The sequence below is a fragment of the Amaranthus tricolor genome, chromosome 8 (assembly GCF_026212465.1).
Source record: "Amaranthus tricolor cultivar Red isolate AtriRed21 chromosome 8, ASM2621246v1, whole genome shotgun sequence".
NCBI lineage: Eukaryota > Viridiplantae > Streptophyta > Magnoliopsida > Caryophyllales > Amaranthaceae > Amaranthus > Amaranthus tricolor.
Window position 1 is genome coordinate 29,955,458 of NC_080054.1, and position 18,479 is coordinate 29,973,936.

The following is an 18,479-nucleotide window of genomic DNA, read 5'->3' on the forward strand; positions in this document are numbered from 1 at the left end:
GTCGTACCAAAGGTTAAGTTTTCAAAGTTATGTCATTTATCAAGTCTTTTCATTGTAATACTTAAAAGTTTCTTATTATATATGGTTAACTAACTCTAATAATTAAGGCGTATTATTTGTAGAAATTACTATGGTCTATGCCAACCACTATATCCCTACCAATAGGTAATTCAATGAAAGAGGTCCCTTTGTGATTTTTGTAGAGAAGCGAAACAACGAAAATACATTCTTTAAGGTCTTATTCATATAAAAGTTATTCTACGTTAAAATTAAGCCGACTTAACTTAATTGGTAATTTAGTCGTTTTAAGACTATTTTAATTGAGCAGTTAAATTTTTGAACTGTTAACCAATCCTAATTTAATTCTCATCATAAAAACAATTTAAAGGATGGGACTTCATTTATTTTTATTTCCTTTAAAATGTCTCACACATTATCCCAATTTAAATTGATTCATAAAATGTTTAAACCAAGACTCATTCTTTTCTTTCCATATTTGTAATGAGCCAATTTAGATGATTCCAACCAAAATTTTCCACCAAGAAAATGCATGTATGAATTCATACCTAAATGAGCAAGATAGGCAAAGCCAAATGATGTCACATACAACCAACCCCCAAGCCACACAATTTGCATTGTGGTTAGTGATTGTTCTTTCAAGTCACACTAAATTTGTTCACCATATTCTACTATATACTTCTATGTTTCTTGTACGATACAAGTATTAACAAATTGTATCAACCTAACGGCCTAGTCTCCATTTCTTTTTTATTTTTTTTAATTGAAAGTTTGTTGCATTTGTCTTTCCTTTGCTAAGAAGTTTCATTATTTGTATCCATCAACTAATTAGGAATACTTATTTTTTGATTTTGTTATATTATGAGGTTTTATATGAAAGTTATTTAATTATAATATAACAGAATCAAAGAAACAAAAGAGTAATAACATAAGATTTTCATAAAAAGACGAACCAACGTGTTGAATATCACTTTATATATAATTATATAATTACGGAATTAAAACTATTTTCATGGTGGGATTAAATCTAATTATTAGAATAAAATTTCTCTTTCAAACTTTTAGAAAAAACTTATTGATTGCCTATAATATATATTCTAATGCTCTTTTTTACTCCATATATTAATAGTTATACATATATTCAGTGAGCCAAATACATGAAAAAAATAGTCTCTTAGATTTCTTAAATATCAACTTAAATTGAAACCAATAATATTAATAAAAAGGGGAGTTCATAAAACTTACTAATAACGAATAATGATTCATGATTAGAAATTAGAATGATTATAATGGACTTCTAGACACTACCTGTAGATTTGCAAATTTATATTATTATGATGTTAAATTGAGTACAAAATACTTTATATTATCTAAATTATTAAAACAATTGTAAATAAATAAATAAATATTATCTATGTGTGAGGGAAATAATCATGAAGTACAAATAAAAAAATAGAGGATTTTGGGAGACAAAAGAAAGTCACTCTAATGATGATGGAAAATAGATAAGTGGAGGTAAAGATGGAAGGTTATTATGTTAATGATTACAAGGAAATAATTGGAAAAACCCAAGAATGACTTTGAAGCTTGGAGCTTGAAAATTATTGTAATGATAAAGAGGATAAAATTGAAGAAGGGTTTTGGGTGGGGTGAGTAATGTGTAATATAGTTCATTATGATCATCATTATGACATTCATCATGATTGTTTCCCTTGTGACTTGAATTGATTTATCCTCATTACCAAACCCTTGATCTAAAATTAGCATTGATGTAACTTCCCCAATCCCCTGCTTAATGAGACGAACTAAAATGACAATTAATATAAAATGAGTGAAACAAAGAAAATAACTTTTTTGTTGGTCAAACAGTTTAAAAGATATTTCGATAAATTACTGTGATGTAAATTTTGAAATGATTTCTAAATGAAAAGGCTACTATTTTGATTTTTAATCTAACAGTCTAAATAGTTAATTTTTATCGGCTAATTTTAAATAGAAAAAGTGTTATATGAATGTGAATATGAAATTGATGTCTAGTCAAAGATTAGAAATTAAGAGAGTTCAAGATTCAAAGATAAATTAAAGGACGGGTACTCCTACTTGTGAAAAGTTGATGAAGCAAGAAGAAAGAGCAATCAAAAGATATGATGATAGATTAGACATAGTAAGTGACTCATTTAAGTGGTTGGCATAATTACGTACTTACAATTATTTGGTCAAAAAAAGCATACATAAATCACACGTCAACTCATCTTTTTTAAGATCTATTTTTTTGAGATTTCATAGTTTTTATCTCATTTTTAGTAAAGATCGATTAAAGCTGCTTATTTAGAGTATATAGATAGTATTTGATAAATGACTTTTAAATTGACTTTTTAGTTGCTTTGTAGTTTTTGATTTTTTAGTTGATCAAATAAATTAAAAAAATATTTGGTAAATGATTTTTCACTAATTAAAAAGCTGATTTTAAACCAAAATCATAAAGTTGGTTTTTAAGCCAAAATAAAAAGTCAAGTTTTTTTATTAATTTTTTCAATGGATTCTGGATTATTGCCTCACTTTTTCTCCAATACATATCCACAACTAATAATTAATTTTACCAAATATCTCCCTAAAGAACTGGTTTATTCAACTAATTTAAAAGCCAACAAAAACAATCAACACTTTTAACCGGTCAAACACAAGCCAACGAAAAAAGTTAATAAACCAACAAATATTTGCTAACACCCCGTAGTATTTACTATTTTTTTCTCTTTAAATACACGACTAAAGATATACACATATGTCCAATTGTCATTGTAAATTCTATACGAGAGTTATTAAAAGTAAATAATGCAGTTTTAATGGAACGAAAAAAGTATTAATTTTATTAATTGAGTTTTAGTTATTGAATAAAATTAAAACAACAAATAGATAGAAAAAAATTTATGAGTAACATAAAAAAGAAAATAAATTCGTTAGATTAAATGAGAGAACATGTATAAAAGATTAAAATCATTGTCAAAATATGAAATGTGATAAATTCAATTGATGGGCCGATAAATAATTTAGAAAATCTTTGTGATGACAAAGTTCATCTTATTCTGAAAAAAAAAGTCATATAAAATTAAATAATATTTAGGTGATTAATAAATTTAAGGTGGGAAACCACCAAATGGTTCTCAATTGAGTTTGAATTTAGAAAATTTTTACGTAGTAAGTTTAAGGTTTTATTTATATGGTAATTAATACTTTTAAAAAATTCACGTGGAAACCCTAAGGTTTACCAAAATGTTCCACTGTGACCTTTTTGCATACAAAATATTAGCAAATGTTAGTTTCGAAGCTTAAAGGCTACTATACGCCTATTTATACGACTCACCATTTTAAATTCCACCAATTTCAACATTTTCCCTCCAATACGTAAATCTTAACTCTACCATCTTTCATCCAAATCATCATTTCAAATCACATTTGAATTTGGAAAAAAAAAATGATTTGAATGAAAGATGGTAGAGTTAGGGTTTATGTTTTGAGGAAAAAGTTTGAAACTCATGGAATTTGAATTGGTGAATCGCATAAATAGGCGTACAGTAACCTTTAAGCTTCGAAATTAATAATTGCTAACGTTTTATGTGTAAAAAGGTCACGATAGAACAATTTGGTAAGCCTCAGGATTACTGCGTAGATTTTTTAAAAATTTTAATTACCACGTGAAAAAATCAAACTTTTAGAATTACCACATAAAATTTCCCTAAAACAAATAGGTCATGATCAACGATCTTCAAGCCCATTCAAAACACGTCTAAGACCTAGATTTGCTCATGGACTAGACCTAATATCCAACATGTAATCAATTTTTGAGTTACTATAAACTTCTTATTTTTATTTAGAGGTAAATTAGATTTACATATAATTTATATTTTAGTCTTTATGATTTAAGTATATAAATCTAACTTAAGATTCATTTGGTCTTTATGACAAATATTTAAAATTAAGATTCATTTAGTCTTTATGACAAATTTAGCAACATATATCCATAGGTCAATTACGAATTAAAGTTCAGATTTAAGTTCACAAAAATTAATGGTGTCTGAATCTAAGTTTGGTTAAATCCAACGTTTGACATTTGACTGTCCCTAGTTATTTAACATTCCCTATATATAGTAGTAAAAACAACGCCCATGCATTTTACATATTTTTTTGACAATCATTTTTGTTACTAATTCGTATTTTATTAAATCCATTTTAATTCAGCTGAGTTTTTTTTAAAAAATAATTACATACTAGATTAAGAGAAGGAAAGGTGTAGACAAATTACAAATTTAGAACATTATCCGAAAAAATAGCTTTACTGGATTAGACCCATTTTCGATAGCATTTAGTTGTAGGAATTAGGTAGTTGTCAAAGGCCCAAATAGCACATAATTACAAACTGACAAATTCAACCCAAAAGCCCAAACATCACCTACAGTCCCCATGAGCATGGCCAAGTCCAAATGAAAAATAGAAGTACTAACTTTCAATAAACCATAGTTACTACTTACTACTTTTAATAAATTCGTCTTGTATGAGACTGTTTTATGGTGAGACGACTTCAAATCAAAAAACTTATATGCTAAAAGTTTCTATAATTGAGCTATTTAATCTAAATATGAAATATGTCTCTCAATGAGACCATCTCATGCAAGAATCTGAGGAAAGTAATTTATCTCTTCCCCGTCTACATATTTAACTAAATTTCGTACAGAAATAATAATAGTTAACAAAAGGAATCTCAAAAAAAAAAAAAAAAAAAACCTATATTTTCATTTCTAAAAAAATCACTGTCAGCATTTTTGTGACATGCTGAATAAGAAATATTTTTTAAATTTTTTTTGAAAATTTAATTAAATTCTGGTTTATTGAAACTTTACCATTGTGCGGGTTATGGAGTAGAGTATATAAAACCCATGAGAAAACTACCTTTGGCCCAAAATTTTATCAACTTATACGTTTATTTACAAATAGTTGATTTATAAGATCTTTTAAGTTATTAACTTTACAAACTACTAATAAAACAAAAATATTAAAATCTTAATTTTAAATATGAAAAATCGACTACAAACTAGAGAAACCTGAATCAAATAATCGGGATGAAGCTACTAATTAAACCCAAATTAGCTTTTAAATCATTTTTTTATGCATGGAAATCAATACTTCATTTGGTTGAAAGTTGAACCTGACTCAATATATCAACAAGAAGAATTTAAATTTGAACTAGACTGGGTAATGGTTCGTATCATCTGAATAAAAAAAACTATTAACAATATTGAAATATATACACAAAAACATAATTAAATTAATTTGATTTACATGTAAAAATGACCATTTAGATACTGTATTTAATATTTATCCATGAAAAATAAGATTTTTTTTACTAGCTTATCAGTAAACTTCAACTACAAGTTAGTTCTTTTTTAATGATGAATCATATCTGTACTAGAAGACTAAAATGCATGAGCCAAAAGGGAATAATTATAATTAAAGTACTCATTTGGCATAATTATAAATTGTAATTTAAGTCCTCCAAAAACTTTTAATTTATTCCAATAGTCTAGGCAAAACCAAGTACAAGTTGCTAAAAAAAATATAATATCATAAGCAAAGTGTACTTACCTTGGACAACATTTGCTACATCCAAATAAATATGGAGCTATTTGGCAAATAAACGTTATTACGGGTTGTTGATTTTTTAGTTAGTTTAAATAATTAAAGTATTTACTTTTTTTTTTTTTGGTTAAGCTACTTAAATACACCAACTGTCTATATAAGAGAATATCGTCTTTCAAATTTTTTATTTTATTATACTCTTTAGTATTGTTATATTTAACAAATTTAAACGGATTGAATGTTTTTTTACTATAATGCAATAGCTTGTTAATTAAGTTTGACTTTTTGCTTTCTATTATTGATAAGATAAAGTATTTTATAGGAATGAGCAAAATTATTAGTAGACGAAGGTTAGTCACAAGTCAACCTAAAAGATAGTGATATTGTAGTATATATGAGATATTTTGCCGAATAAATTATTAACTTTTTGTATTTGTAGTTCTCACCGTCAAAATAACGAAACAATTACAGATGCCTTATACTTTTGTTAATATTCAATCCTTCCACTTACAAATCTTTTACTATTAATATGAAAATTTTTAGTCGTTTGTTTATCTCAAAGTTTTAACTTTGCTTTTGTTTGTAAAAGACTTAAATCATATATACGTCTATTTGGCCTTACTTCAAAGAGCAAGACTATTGACCGACTTGCCCAAGTATTTTCATGTTATATAAAGTTTAATTATTAGAAATAACTTCTGAATATGTAAATTTCAAAAATCATGAATCCAAACAATTTCATGATAAAACATTTTTCATGATAATTAACTTAAACAACGATTATAGTTAATTTAACCAATTAAATTAAGAGTTAATAGAAAATTAATATTATAATTTACAAACAAGTCAAACAAGTCAACTAGAACAACCACCAATAACAACCTAACAACTAATTGCTAAACAATCCATAATCAATATAGCATATAATACAAGTTACATATAACATGTACTCATAATCCTTTATAACAAGTATATAATTTACCAAAAATACTCAAAATATATCTAATTTTTTGCCATGTGATTTAAGTCAAACCTTTGTAGAGATAAGTGCATAAATGCATATTACAATCAACATATAGACTTTAATATTAGAAAGCTAACATAGTGATAATTGATAATTTAGTATTGTCTTATTAGCGGTAAGTATCTTATTTCTCAGATAAAATTTAAATTTGATTTTTATTGATTTCCTCCCCAAATCTACACTGTAACTCAAAAAAAATATATTAAAAGTAAGTAAAGATGTCGCCTAACCCTTTGGATAGTGACTTTCCCAATCAATTTAATTTTAGAGTCTATTGAAAACAAGTTGCTCAGTGAAAATGACTAAACTTCAATTTAACCTTAGATCTACAAGTCCTATATTTTGAAACAAAATTTGAGAATAAGTTAAAGTAGTGGTGTGGTACCACCAATTTCTACACGATTAGAATGCCCCAAAAAATATGAAACAATCAAGATAAGGTCATGTAATGCTACTAGTGCAACTATGGAAAAGACAAACAAGTAGAAGCCCAATTAAAATGAGTAATAATACAAAAAAATAAAAAAAAAATTAAATGAAGTAATGTGTACTAGAAAATTTGAGATAAAGTTTTAATCATCATCATCATCCGACCCAGTTGCTCCCGCTCATAGAATACTAAGGACAGGGTCTGGGGAGGGAAAGACGACGGCAACTCATACCTATAAAGGAGAGCGGGCCAAAGGAGTCCCCTGGCTCGAAGAAGATAAAGAGACGTAGATACACGTGTAGTGTTATATTATGGTAACAAATATACTTATCTTAATTAGGGCAAGTGTATATTTTGTATATCAGCTATTTTAGGTAAACCTAAGTAGTACTCCTGTATATATATTCACATCCTCATTATTGAAGTAATTGAGTAAATAATTACCCCAAAATCAGTGTTTAACCAGAAAACTTGTAGGATAACTAAAAGGCGTATAAATAATACGGAGAACCCACTACAAAAGAAAACACAGAACATAAAGAAAGGAAACTAGAAAAGCAAGAGGTTAAAGACACAAAAGGGACACTCAGAGGACATCAATAATCTAAGGCGTAGATAAGGCGTCTTCAACTATTCCTATCCCTAGTCTGGTTCGCAGAGAGGTGTAACTCATACAAGTCAACTTTTATTTACTCGTCCCAAGTTCTCTTGGGTCTTCCTCGACTTCTCTTACTTTTTACTATAATGTTTTCTACCCTCCTCACAGGGGCGTCGAAAGTCTTTCTCTGCATATGTCCAAACCACCTCAATCTATTTTCGCGCATTTTTTTAAATATAGGAGCTACCCCTAGTTTGTTCCTAAACTCTTGGTTCTGATTGTTATTGAACATAAAGTTTTAATATTGAACATAAAAAGACACTTAAAATTTTATGAAATACTCCATTAGATTGTTATTTTATTTTTTATAATATTGTTTAAGCTATTTGATTTTTCATGAAGGATTAATTAGTCAAGCTTAACCTGTAACTTTTTTATAAACAACTTAACTACGCAAGTCTCTATTAAAATATATATTAGAATTTCATATTTTTTGTTATAACTTCACTCGATATTAGCTTTTTCATCTATTGATTAAACACCTTTTGGCTGTGTAAGCTTTTTTGCTTATGGTTTTATTTATGCACTAAGTAATTTTGTATTTAATTACATTAAAACGTAATTAATTAATCTGAAATTTGATTATTGGGTCGTGTATTTTGAACTTATTTTCTTTGTAATTTGGAAATTAGGTGTGTATTAGCGATGAATTTTGACCAATATTTATGGGGTGATCAACCAAATATTAAAACAATCAACTAAAACAAATTTGGAGGGGCCAAATAAAAATTCTAATACAAAAAATATATTGGGGGGCATACCCGACCAGCCTAGACTAAGCTTTGCCATTGGCGACTAGGGCGTATAATGGATATGGGCATATGGCTTATTATGTACTTTTATTTTATTTCAATAAAAAAGTTGGAAGCTTTGATGAATTTGATATTATTTGTATATGAATGTACTCTTGTCGATTTTAAATTTGATTGTATTTTTTACGAAAAAATTAATTGGGTTCAAATTCGAATTCCAAACCCACTAGACTTCATATTTCAAGTTCTAATCTTAAAATTTTGAATTATATGAATTATATATAATTGATATATAATTTATAGGCAAGTAAACTCTTTTACTAATTATACTAGTCTCAGAGTTATTCAAAACATATTTGATGTCTTGATATTTACACGACCTTATAATCAAACCCGATTTGAACCGATTTTTAAAATAATCTACAATTATGTATAAAACAATATAAGTACAATACTCGATTTCAATCCAACTTAAAACACCTAATCCAAAATTAACCCAATAACCCAAATAAGCATCTCTAACTAATTTTGTGGTTAGGGATGGTCATGGGTCTAGGACGACCTGCTCCGGACCCGCCCATTTTTTAAGGGTCTGGCCGTCTGGGTTCGGGTCCCAAGGTGCAGACCTGGACCCGGACCCAAACCCAACCTCGAGACCCAAACCCCAACCCGGACCCAGACCCAGACCCTGGACCCGCCCCTTAGACAAGTGTTTTTACTTATGTATTTAGACAATTTGGTTTTTAATTACGCATTTAGACAAGTGTTTTTAGTTTTTAGTAATTATTTTGTATTTGAATTTCATGAACTCGAACAAGTGTTTGTAATACTGTAAATACCCGACTTATCGTTGACTGAGTAAATAGGGTCATCACGGGGTTCATTTCCCAAGAAAACCGAAATCATACTTCCAAAACTTGATTAAAGGAGTCACATGCTCTTTAACATGATCAACTCAGCTAAATCTCAAAACAATCATCTAACTAAAACACAAGATAATCATACAATTCACTTAAATTCCAATATAACCAACACAACCAAGACTAATATACATTTATCAAAAAACCTAATACAAAACTACAAATTCCCACGTGCTCAGCTCAATATACATCCTTGGAACGCTATTCAACACTGCTAACCCATCCAAAACAAACTAAAAGATGGAAACAACAGGGGATCAGATTAAACAGAATGAGAAGTAACAATCCAAAACAACAAAACACAGTAAATCATATCATAGGTTTAAAAGCAACATCAGTTCCCTAGATCTATGTGCGCACAGGGAGTCTAGTTTGAGAGGTGCCCTATAGCTCTAAGGCTATGTCGCTCTCGGGTGAAGCTAGTCAATATTTCAATGACAATTCGCTTCAAAAACAGGGAGCAGGGAACAATGTTCCTCAACTCCGTCAATGACCAGCTCGCAAGCCCGATCCATTGATCATATCATAATATCAGCATAAACATTCACAACAACATTTGTCTCAACAATTTCCAATTCAAAAGAGCTTTAGTAAAAAGTTTATTTTCAAGAATATAGTCTGATCAGACCCTTTAAGGGACTGTTAGTACTCACCGACAATGTCGCTTTGAGAAGTTGAGACCATTTCACTGCAGTTGACTAGAAGGGCTTATCGCATAGTCGTATCCTAAAGCATGACAATATCATAACGTCACCAGCGTGCGTTCGATGTAACTATACTAACATATAACTTATTACATTTCCTCCTACGACTGTAACTTGACCAAGACTCACATAATTAAATCAAGAACACCAATTATCCAATATTTCATTACTTTCAAATATTCCTCAACAAGACCCGTAAAATTAATAATTTCATACTAACCATTAAGATTCAAGAACTTATCCCAAGATCCAATAATTTGCTACTAATGGTCACTTAGTCCAATTAAATGGCCAAAACAATTATTTTTAATAAATCTTGAATCAATTATTGATCATTTTTGATGAATTCGGAAAGAATGCATTGAAATAGAAATTAAGATATAATGGAGCAAAGAGAATATATACATAAATATTTAGAATTACATAAGGATTTAAGAAGGTAAAAGTCACCAAAGTAAAGCAAGATGTTCTTGTTTTCCCACTTCATGTTACGAATAAGAAGGCAAGCTATTTGTATTTTGAGCGATACAATCAGAGGAGAACGGAGGTGCGGTACTTGCTATCAAAATTCAGAGGAATGAGAAGGAAAAATTATGTTTGTTTGTTCAAGAATCAGGCAAGAAGGCGAAAGCAATTAGAACAAGGCACCATTGTTGATAATTTCGAAAGTTTCATGTGAAAATGGCAAGGAAAGAAAGCACGAAAAGCCATTGTTCTATACTCGAATTCTCAGAGTTATTTTGAGGGAGAAGACTGCGAAATTCAGAGGAATAGAAGGCAAGGGATTTCGAATGGCTTAAAATGGAACGAGAGCAAATTTTTGATTTTAGTTTTGTTAAATGAAATTAGGGTTTGGGTATTTTAATCAAAATAAAAGAAAAGGAAAGGAGGGAAGAAATTAAATTGAGAATGTTTCATGTCATGTGTATTTAAGATCATTCTTGCACTGATAATTATCTTAAACTTACTCGTCTTAAAATATTAATTTCCCAAATGTTACAAATACGATAATAAGTTGCTTACAAAAGACAAAAAGACTCGCAAAAAGTTCAATTTTAACAAATCAAAGAAACTTTGTTTAAGACCCAGTAAGGACCCTAGACCCGCCAGATTTGGAGGGTCTGGGTCTGAAAATTTTGGATCCTTAGGGTCCGGATCCGAGTCTGGGTCCATAAAAAATAAAAGGGACCGGGTCCGGGTCTGGCCAGACCCGCTCCATGACCATCTCCACTTGTGGCACAAATTCTTGTGAGAGATGGTCTATTTGAGAGATCATCTCTAATTAGGCCGGCCCATAATATATTTTTTAGAATATTATAAGTAGGCATTAACAATGATGTAAGTAGACATTTAAGATATTAAAAGTAGACATTAAGGATACGGTAAATAAGCATTAAGAATAATGTAAGTAGGCATTAAAAATACGATAAGTACGTATTAATCTTTAATGGGTTGGGATTAAGATACGTTTCTCAAAGATACGGATTCTCAAGAGACTAGCTGATCTTGTGGATGAGCTCTCTTATAATCATTTAATCGTATAAGGTCGTTTTATATAAGACCATCTTATGATAGACACTCAAAACAAGTAATCCTAAAACTAAAAGTTTTCTATTATGAACTATTAAATGTAAAACATATAAAACATATTTCACGCAATATTAGATTTTTTCCCACACACTTCATGTATGATTACTAGTTGTCCTTGCACAATCCCCATAACAATAATTCTCTTTCACTTGTCTGTCTCTCTCTCTCCCCCTTCTCCTCTCTCTCATGAATTCATATAGGAATTTGTGAAAGTAGGGTTCAATACAGAAGCTTAAATAAAATCTAAACCAAAAAAAAAGAAAATTTCGTAAAGGAAAATTTTATTGTAGCTTTACTTTACTTGAATTGATTATTCAGAGAGAAAAGGGGTTAGGCCAAAAGGTAAGAACTTTAGTATCCTGATTTTTCTATTTATGGGTTGTTTATCTTTTAATAATCGATAAATTACCCTTAATAGTATCCTGATTTTTTTATATAATTCTTTTATTATTACTCTAATATTGATATTTTAGTGTGTGGTTCAGTGCCTTTTCATGCAGAAATTTGCTCATTTGGGTAAAACATATCTGGGTATTTTTGCATTTTGTAAATCCTTCTACAAATAGCTGTTCCATTGATTATTGGTATTTGTGTGATTAAGGTTCTTTTTGCAATGGGTTAAGAAAACGTGTCGTTTTATTTGCTTCTAATTTAATTTTGCTTGGTAAAAAAAAAAAAAAAAAAACCCACTGAACGAGCTCTTGAAGTAAAGCAAGAGGCAAAATCTCAGATTTTTTTTTTATTTGAAAAATATTTGTATTGATGATTGTGTGAACGTGTGCTGGTTTTTATTCTCTCCAAAAGTTAGGAACTTGACTTTTGACTAGTATCCTTTTTACTAGTATATGTTGGGATTATGGGAAAGATCAACATCACATTTTTAATGAATAAAAATTTTAAGGAATCCACTTTCTTCCATTCTTTACAATTTGTCATTTGTGTTTTTCTAAGAGGGGTAAAATTGTTTGATTAATGGAGTGTTATTTACTTTATTTGTCCCGTTTAGATTGCTACAAATAAGCTTAAAAGCTCACGTTGATAAGTCTAATGTAGCAATTTAGGTGGAATGGAATGGAACATTATGCTTTTTTTTTTATTTTCTCAATTTTTCAAATTACAAAAGATAATATAGGATTTGATGTTTTGATGGATCCATTGAGGTTTGGAATCAATGAAGATTTTTAATATGATGGGGTCTTCTTAGATCTATAATGATTTGGTGGGCATTATTTTTTTGTAATTTGCAAGATTTTTAAAAAGATTTAAAGAAAAGGTTTATGGGTTTATTTTGTTGGCTGTAAAAAGAATGAAAAGTAAAAGCTTTCAATTCATTTTGGGTGACTAATAGACTAGTTGCCACAAATAATTGGAGAGAGAGAGAGAGAGAAAGTAGGGAAGAGTTGTGGCCTTGTGGGTTTATTGGATGTTCTTAAAATATGAAACACCCAATCCACTCTATGGTGCAATAATGTAATATGAAGAGGTAAAGAAGCTTACTTTTCAAATAGGTTTAATGGGTAATGGTAAATTTTCCATCTTTTTTCATAAAAAGTGTACCAGCAAATCAGCGAATACTTCTAACTAGTTAAACTTACCGACAACTTCAACAAATAGTTATTTATTGGTAGACCCTTGGTGATTTGCATATAAGTACCTTTTCCTAGTGTGAAAGTTTGTTTGTGGTTGGTGCTTGTGAAACAAGGAGAATAGGTTTTTCTTTGGAGGGGATAAAACTCTCTTGTATTGTACTTAGCTTAAGAACTTAAAGAAGAAAGAAAAGTTGTAGAAAATGATTGGTATTGTTGATTGTTTTTATGGACTTTTGAGTGGTAGTTCTTATCTTGAATTGTTGTATGTGTTGGAAAACCCAAAAACTGATTTTGTGTGTGTACACTACATATAGGTTCATCTAAGCTGAAAGTGAGATGATGAATCATGTTTTGGTATAAATTAAGGCATCATGAAGATTTTATGCTGCACAATTGCTGATTATGCTTTGGTACTTGTTCTTTAGAATTCAAGGTATGGTTTTTTCTGATATGTTACAACTTAGTTGAATCATTAATGCTGCTGTCATTGTGGATTGAATCTTGCTAAAATGTCGAATACTGGTTTGTCTCTTTGAATTTACTATGTGACGCAAATCTAAATGAGAACTGTTTGGATCATCATCACACCAGTATATCCTGCCCATAGATGGATCAGGTTATGGGAGGGTTGAAACCTTTTGGATGTAACGTAGCAAATTCTTAGGAACATAGGAATTGTTTTATTTGGTGTTTGTTAGAGTATAATATAATTTGGGCCTCAACCATCAGATACCATATCAAGGAGGCGCCAGGATATGTTTCATTTCTTGTTTTTTATTCTCTCATCATTTAAGCTGTTTCTGTGAAATGCTTCAATATTTTGAAGATTTCATTGATTCTTTTTGTATCTTCAATTAGGTTTGTTGGGATTTGATACTGGCAAGATCTTGTATGTTCTGGAGCTTGAGGATTAATCTAGTTTCAAGATAAATTCATAAACGCGATTTCGATGATGGAATTGAATCCAAAAAGTCCCATCTTGTGGGATTGGGAAAATTACGTTATGTACGAATTGAAAGGTTCTGAAGCACCCAAGAAATCGCAGTTAGTAGAGTCTGAAATTGAGGGAATCGAAGGATTTGAAAGCGGTTCTTTCTGTTCGTCTGGAGGTCGTAGTGATGTTGGTACTGGTTCTGATTTGGGATATGTTTCCTCTTCGAGAAGCTCAAAATCGGCTTCTATCGATTCATCTACAGATAGAGAGCTCAAAGGAACCCAATTTTCATTGGTTAGTAATTATGGGACAACAAAAACTTCCCCAACAATCGAAAGCTCAGCTGCATCAGGTGAATCTTTGATCGCTTTGGAACTTGGGAAGCGGACTTACTTTGGAGACGTTTCTGGGGCTAATAATGTGAAGAACATTGCTCGGACTTCTGTTCCTCCTGATTCCGTTGGTAAGAAGTCAAAATCTACACCCGTTAGCACAGAGTCTCCGTGCTGCCAAGTTGAAGGGTGCAGTCTTGATCTTTCGTCTGCGAAAGATTACCACCGGAAGCATCGAGTCTGTGAAAATCACTCGAAAAGTCCAAAGGTCGTAATAAATGGACTCGAACGAAGATTTTGTCAACAATGCAGCAGGTTTGTTACTTCTGGGAGCTTGTGCTTTACTCTATGCTTGATTTCCCAGTTTGTTGGTTCATCGAACTTTCTAACCTAACATAACTACATAAGTTGCGAACGAATTCATAAAATTCGCTTTATGAATTCGTGATTCGGTTAAAATGATCTAGAAATCGTCCATAACCCGACCATAATTGGCTTTTTATTCGTGAAAAGATTAGTGAATCATGTGACACTAGTTCTGACATGACTTGTCCTATTATTGGGGGTTCCACAACCTTTCAGAATTCGACTGGAAGAAAAGAAGTTGAGCACCAATGAATTCATAAATTTTATGAGTCTGTGATTCGCTTAAAATGATCTAAAAATAGTCCAAAATCGATCATAATTCGTTTTTTTATTTGTGAGGAGATTAGCGCATCATGTGACACTATTTCTGACATGATTGTACTTGTCTTGTTATTGAAGGTTCCACAGCCTTTCAGAATTCGACCAGAAGAAAAGAAGCTGCCGCAGGCGTCTTTCTGATCATAATGCACGCCGCCGGAAGCCAAGGCCAGAGGTCATTCAATTCAACACTATGAGACTGACATCCTCTTTATATGGTATTGCTTGCTGCTTTTCTCCTTGTTAAATCAACTAATTAGCTTATCTAATTCACAATATCCAACATGTGAAATTGTGAATAGTTCTTTATTTGAGGGGATCCCTAGTTAGAGATCAGAATTGACAATTGATTGTTTTATGTATGTGTGATCTTCCAAGTATGGAAGGTGGTAGTTCCTTATTTATATCCTCAATCAGGGGTGGTTCTAGCATTGTGCAAGGTGCATTAAATTAAGGGGCATCAAATGTTAGTTAGGGGTGGAGCAAAGATTTTAGAGGTCCTATTTATTATTGGGATGTTTATTAAAATGAGGCCTTCATTATATTAAAGATAAAAAATTTTCCACCGTAAGAAAAATAATTCAAAACAAAATGTATGCAACTTTATGTTACTTTAAATATAAAAAAGATTTACAAACAAATCACGTAAAAGGTGTTAGCTCGAAACCAGACCTGAATAGCACCATTTATTTCGGGGGCCTAGGCGGTCGGCTACCTGGGATACCCCAAGAAACGGCCATTTACGTTGCTTTTGTTTTTAGGCCCCAAGATTGCGAAAAGAACATAAAATAAATATGGCCTAAAAATTTATAGTGTATCTATCGTTTGCCCATGCCCTCAATTGAACATTGCTGGTGACCGTTAGGTATCTCCATTTGCTAGTCTTGCAGGGGACTATAGGTTTCAGGAGAACAAATTGTGTTCATATTTTGTTTCTGTAGCTTCGATAAATCCGGTACAAAATGGGATTTTATATGTGCTATTTGTAAAATCACAAGTTTTTGTATGAAACGGTCTCATGGTGAGATATGCCTCATATTTGGATTAAATATTCTAATAATAAAAACTTTTAGCTTATGGGTTTGTTGTTTTGAGATCGTCTCACCGTGAAACAATCTCATGTAAGACGAACTGTTGTAAAATTTGGTCGGTAGATGAAGTAGATGGATTAGCGCCTTCGTATATTGCATTACTTCCCTAGGTTCACAATGGCTTATTGTTTCTTGTGGTTGATGTTGCAGAGGGCAGGAATTCACTGAATTTTTCTTTCGACCAGGTACCAATGCTTCAGACTAGGCCTGGTACCTGGGGTAGTGCAAATGATTCCAAGGTTACGCTGGCAAAACCTGGTGTGCCTTCTAACATGAAATCGGTGGCCTATAATGAGCTGCATGCATCCCACACTGCTCTCCAAAACCCGACAACCAACGAAGTCTCTTCTTTTTCGGCTCGGTTGATGCCATCTAAGGGTGGTGATTCATCTGACGTCTTCCAGCGAGGTATTTTTATTATAATACTATTGGGAAACACTAATTTTTTTTTGAGGCCGTCTCATCGTAAGATAACTTTAATTGGGCCAATCTAAAGTATTAGTTTAAAAAAACTGCTTTCTGTACAAGTGGTAATGTTGTTTTTATTTTTTTTTTTACTAATGAACTTTTTGTATGGACCCGTCTCACGGTGAGGTGGTCTCATACAAGACGGGCTGGTCGGGAAAATGCAACTAATTAGTTCACTGTCACACGATTCACTAATCTACATGCGAATCACGAATCAAAGAAAGCAAATTATGGTCGGTTTTTGATTATTTTAGGATTATTTTGAGCGAATCGCGAATTCAAAAAGCAAATTAATTGGCGAATTATATTACACTGAATTAGTCTTGATTCCAAGCAGAAACCGCGGAAACTTGAACTTAGTGTTTAGATGTGTATAACAAACGCGATCCTTCAATGAGAACCGATGGCGAATTTCAATCATCAAGAACTAACATAAGTTCCGTTTTTATTGATATTGATTGATGAACGAATGTAGGTTTACCCGTCTCCTTGGCACCACTGAACAACTTGGCTGCGGCTCAAGATTTCCGTGCTCTCTCTCTTCTGTCAACAAATTCATGGGGTTCATGTGACCCGGAACCTTCAATACTCGATCATTCTATGCATACAAATCACGTCTCCTTGACTCAGCCATTACCTGCCATGCATACAGCGTCTCTGGGTGGCCCTCCCATTTCTTCGGAGTTTTGGCAAGTTGATCAGCCATCCACTTCTGGGTCTGGCTCGCAGCCTTCGACTTTCGAGCTGTTCAAAGCACCGAACGAGTCCAACTTTTATCATTACTAGCTTGCCCTCGGTGATGCAGAGTAGTTTTCATGTGATTGATGTTATTAATGCAGACATGAAGGGGATTTTCTCATGCTAAACCATTAAGTTTATCAAGTTATATTGTGGTTAGGTACGAACATATTAGCTAATTTTTTTAGGTAAATGTTCTGAATTTTTAAACACTTGAAAGGATTTTTCAAGTTGCATCATTAGCACAATGCACAATGCACAATGCACAATGCACACTGCACACTGCACACTGCTCTTTGATTTCCGCATAAGCTCGGAGTGGTGAGGGGTGATCGGTAGGTTTTTTGACAATCGGCTCGTAAACGCTTTGTTAAAATATGAGAAAGTGGAGGGAATTGGAGATTTTATTCATCAAAAACAAAGCATTTCAAGTTATGAAAGATTTAAAAGGAAAACACATTAATATTTTCTATTTTCTTTATATTTAACAACTTTACTTTAACTTATTGACGAATTAAAAATAAAATATAAGATCATATTGATTGTTGAATAATTCTTGAATTAAAAATTACCACTTCTTAGTAGAAAAAAAATATATATTTTTACATAAATACTAGATAAAATTGTTAATTTTTCTCTACGCCTTAAAAACAATAAGATAAAAAAATCATGCATAAATCTAATCAAGTACCAAAAAAATACAATATCAAATTTTTTTACTTTCTCTAATATTTTTAAAGAAATTAAGTTTCACTATCCTAAATGAGGATTAGGATAGCCTCCCAGTTTCTAAACTAAAAAAAATGGCCCGTCAATGCTTATTAAAATTGGAAATACACTATTTTATAGTCCTAAATGTGTTTCCCTACCCACAGTCCCACACACGTAGCAAGAGTTTTTAGGAATATCATGTAAA

At 31.3% G+C, this 18,479-nt stretch overlaps 1 protein-coding gene across 2 annotated transcripts; it reads left to right on the top strand.

Annotated features, from left to right (window-relative positions):
* The first annotated feature begins 11,809 nt into the window (after positions 1-11,809).
* LOC130820635 (squamosa promoter-binding-like protein 12) lies at positions 11,810-17,799 on the top strand. 2 transcript variants are annotated; one of them, XM_057686084.1, is made up of 6 exons: positions 11,810-12,069; positions 13,631-13,749; positions 14,175-14,897; positions 15,348-15,484; positions 16,508-16,765; positions 17,301-17,799. In XM_057686084.1, the coding sequence occupies exons 3-6, from the start codon at positions 14,266-14,268 to the stop codon at positions 17,609-17,611; spliced, it is 1,338 nt and encodes a 445-aa protein (XP_057542067.1). In that variant the 5' UTR covers positions 11,810-12,069; positions 13,631-13,749; positions 14,175-14,265; the 3' UTR covers positions 17,612-17,799. The 2 variants fall into 2 exon arrangements, with proteins under 2 accessions (XP_057542067.1, XP_057542068.1); XM_057686085.1 differs by lacking the exon at positions 11,810-12,069 and adding an exon at positions 12,084-13,210.
* Positions 17,800-18,479: the final 680 nt, after the last annotated feature.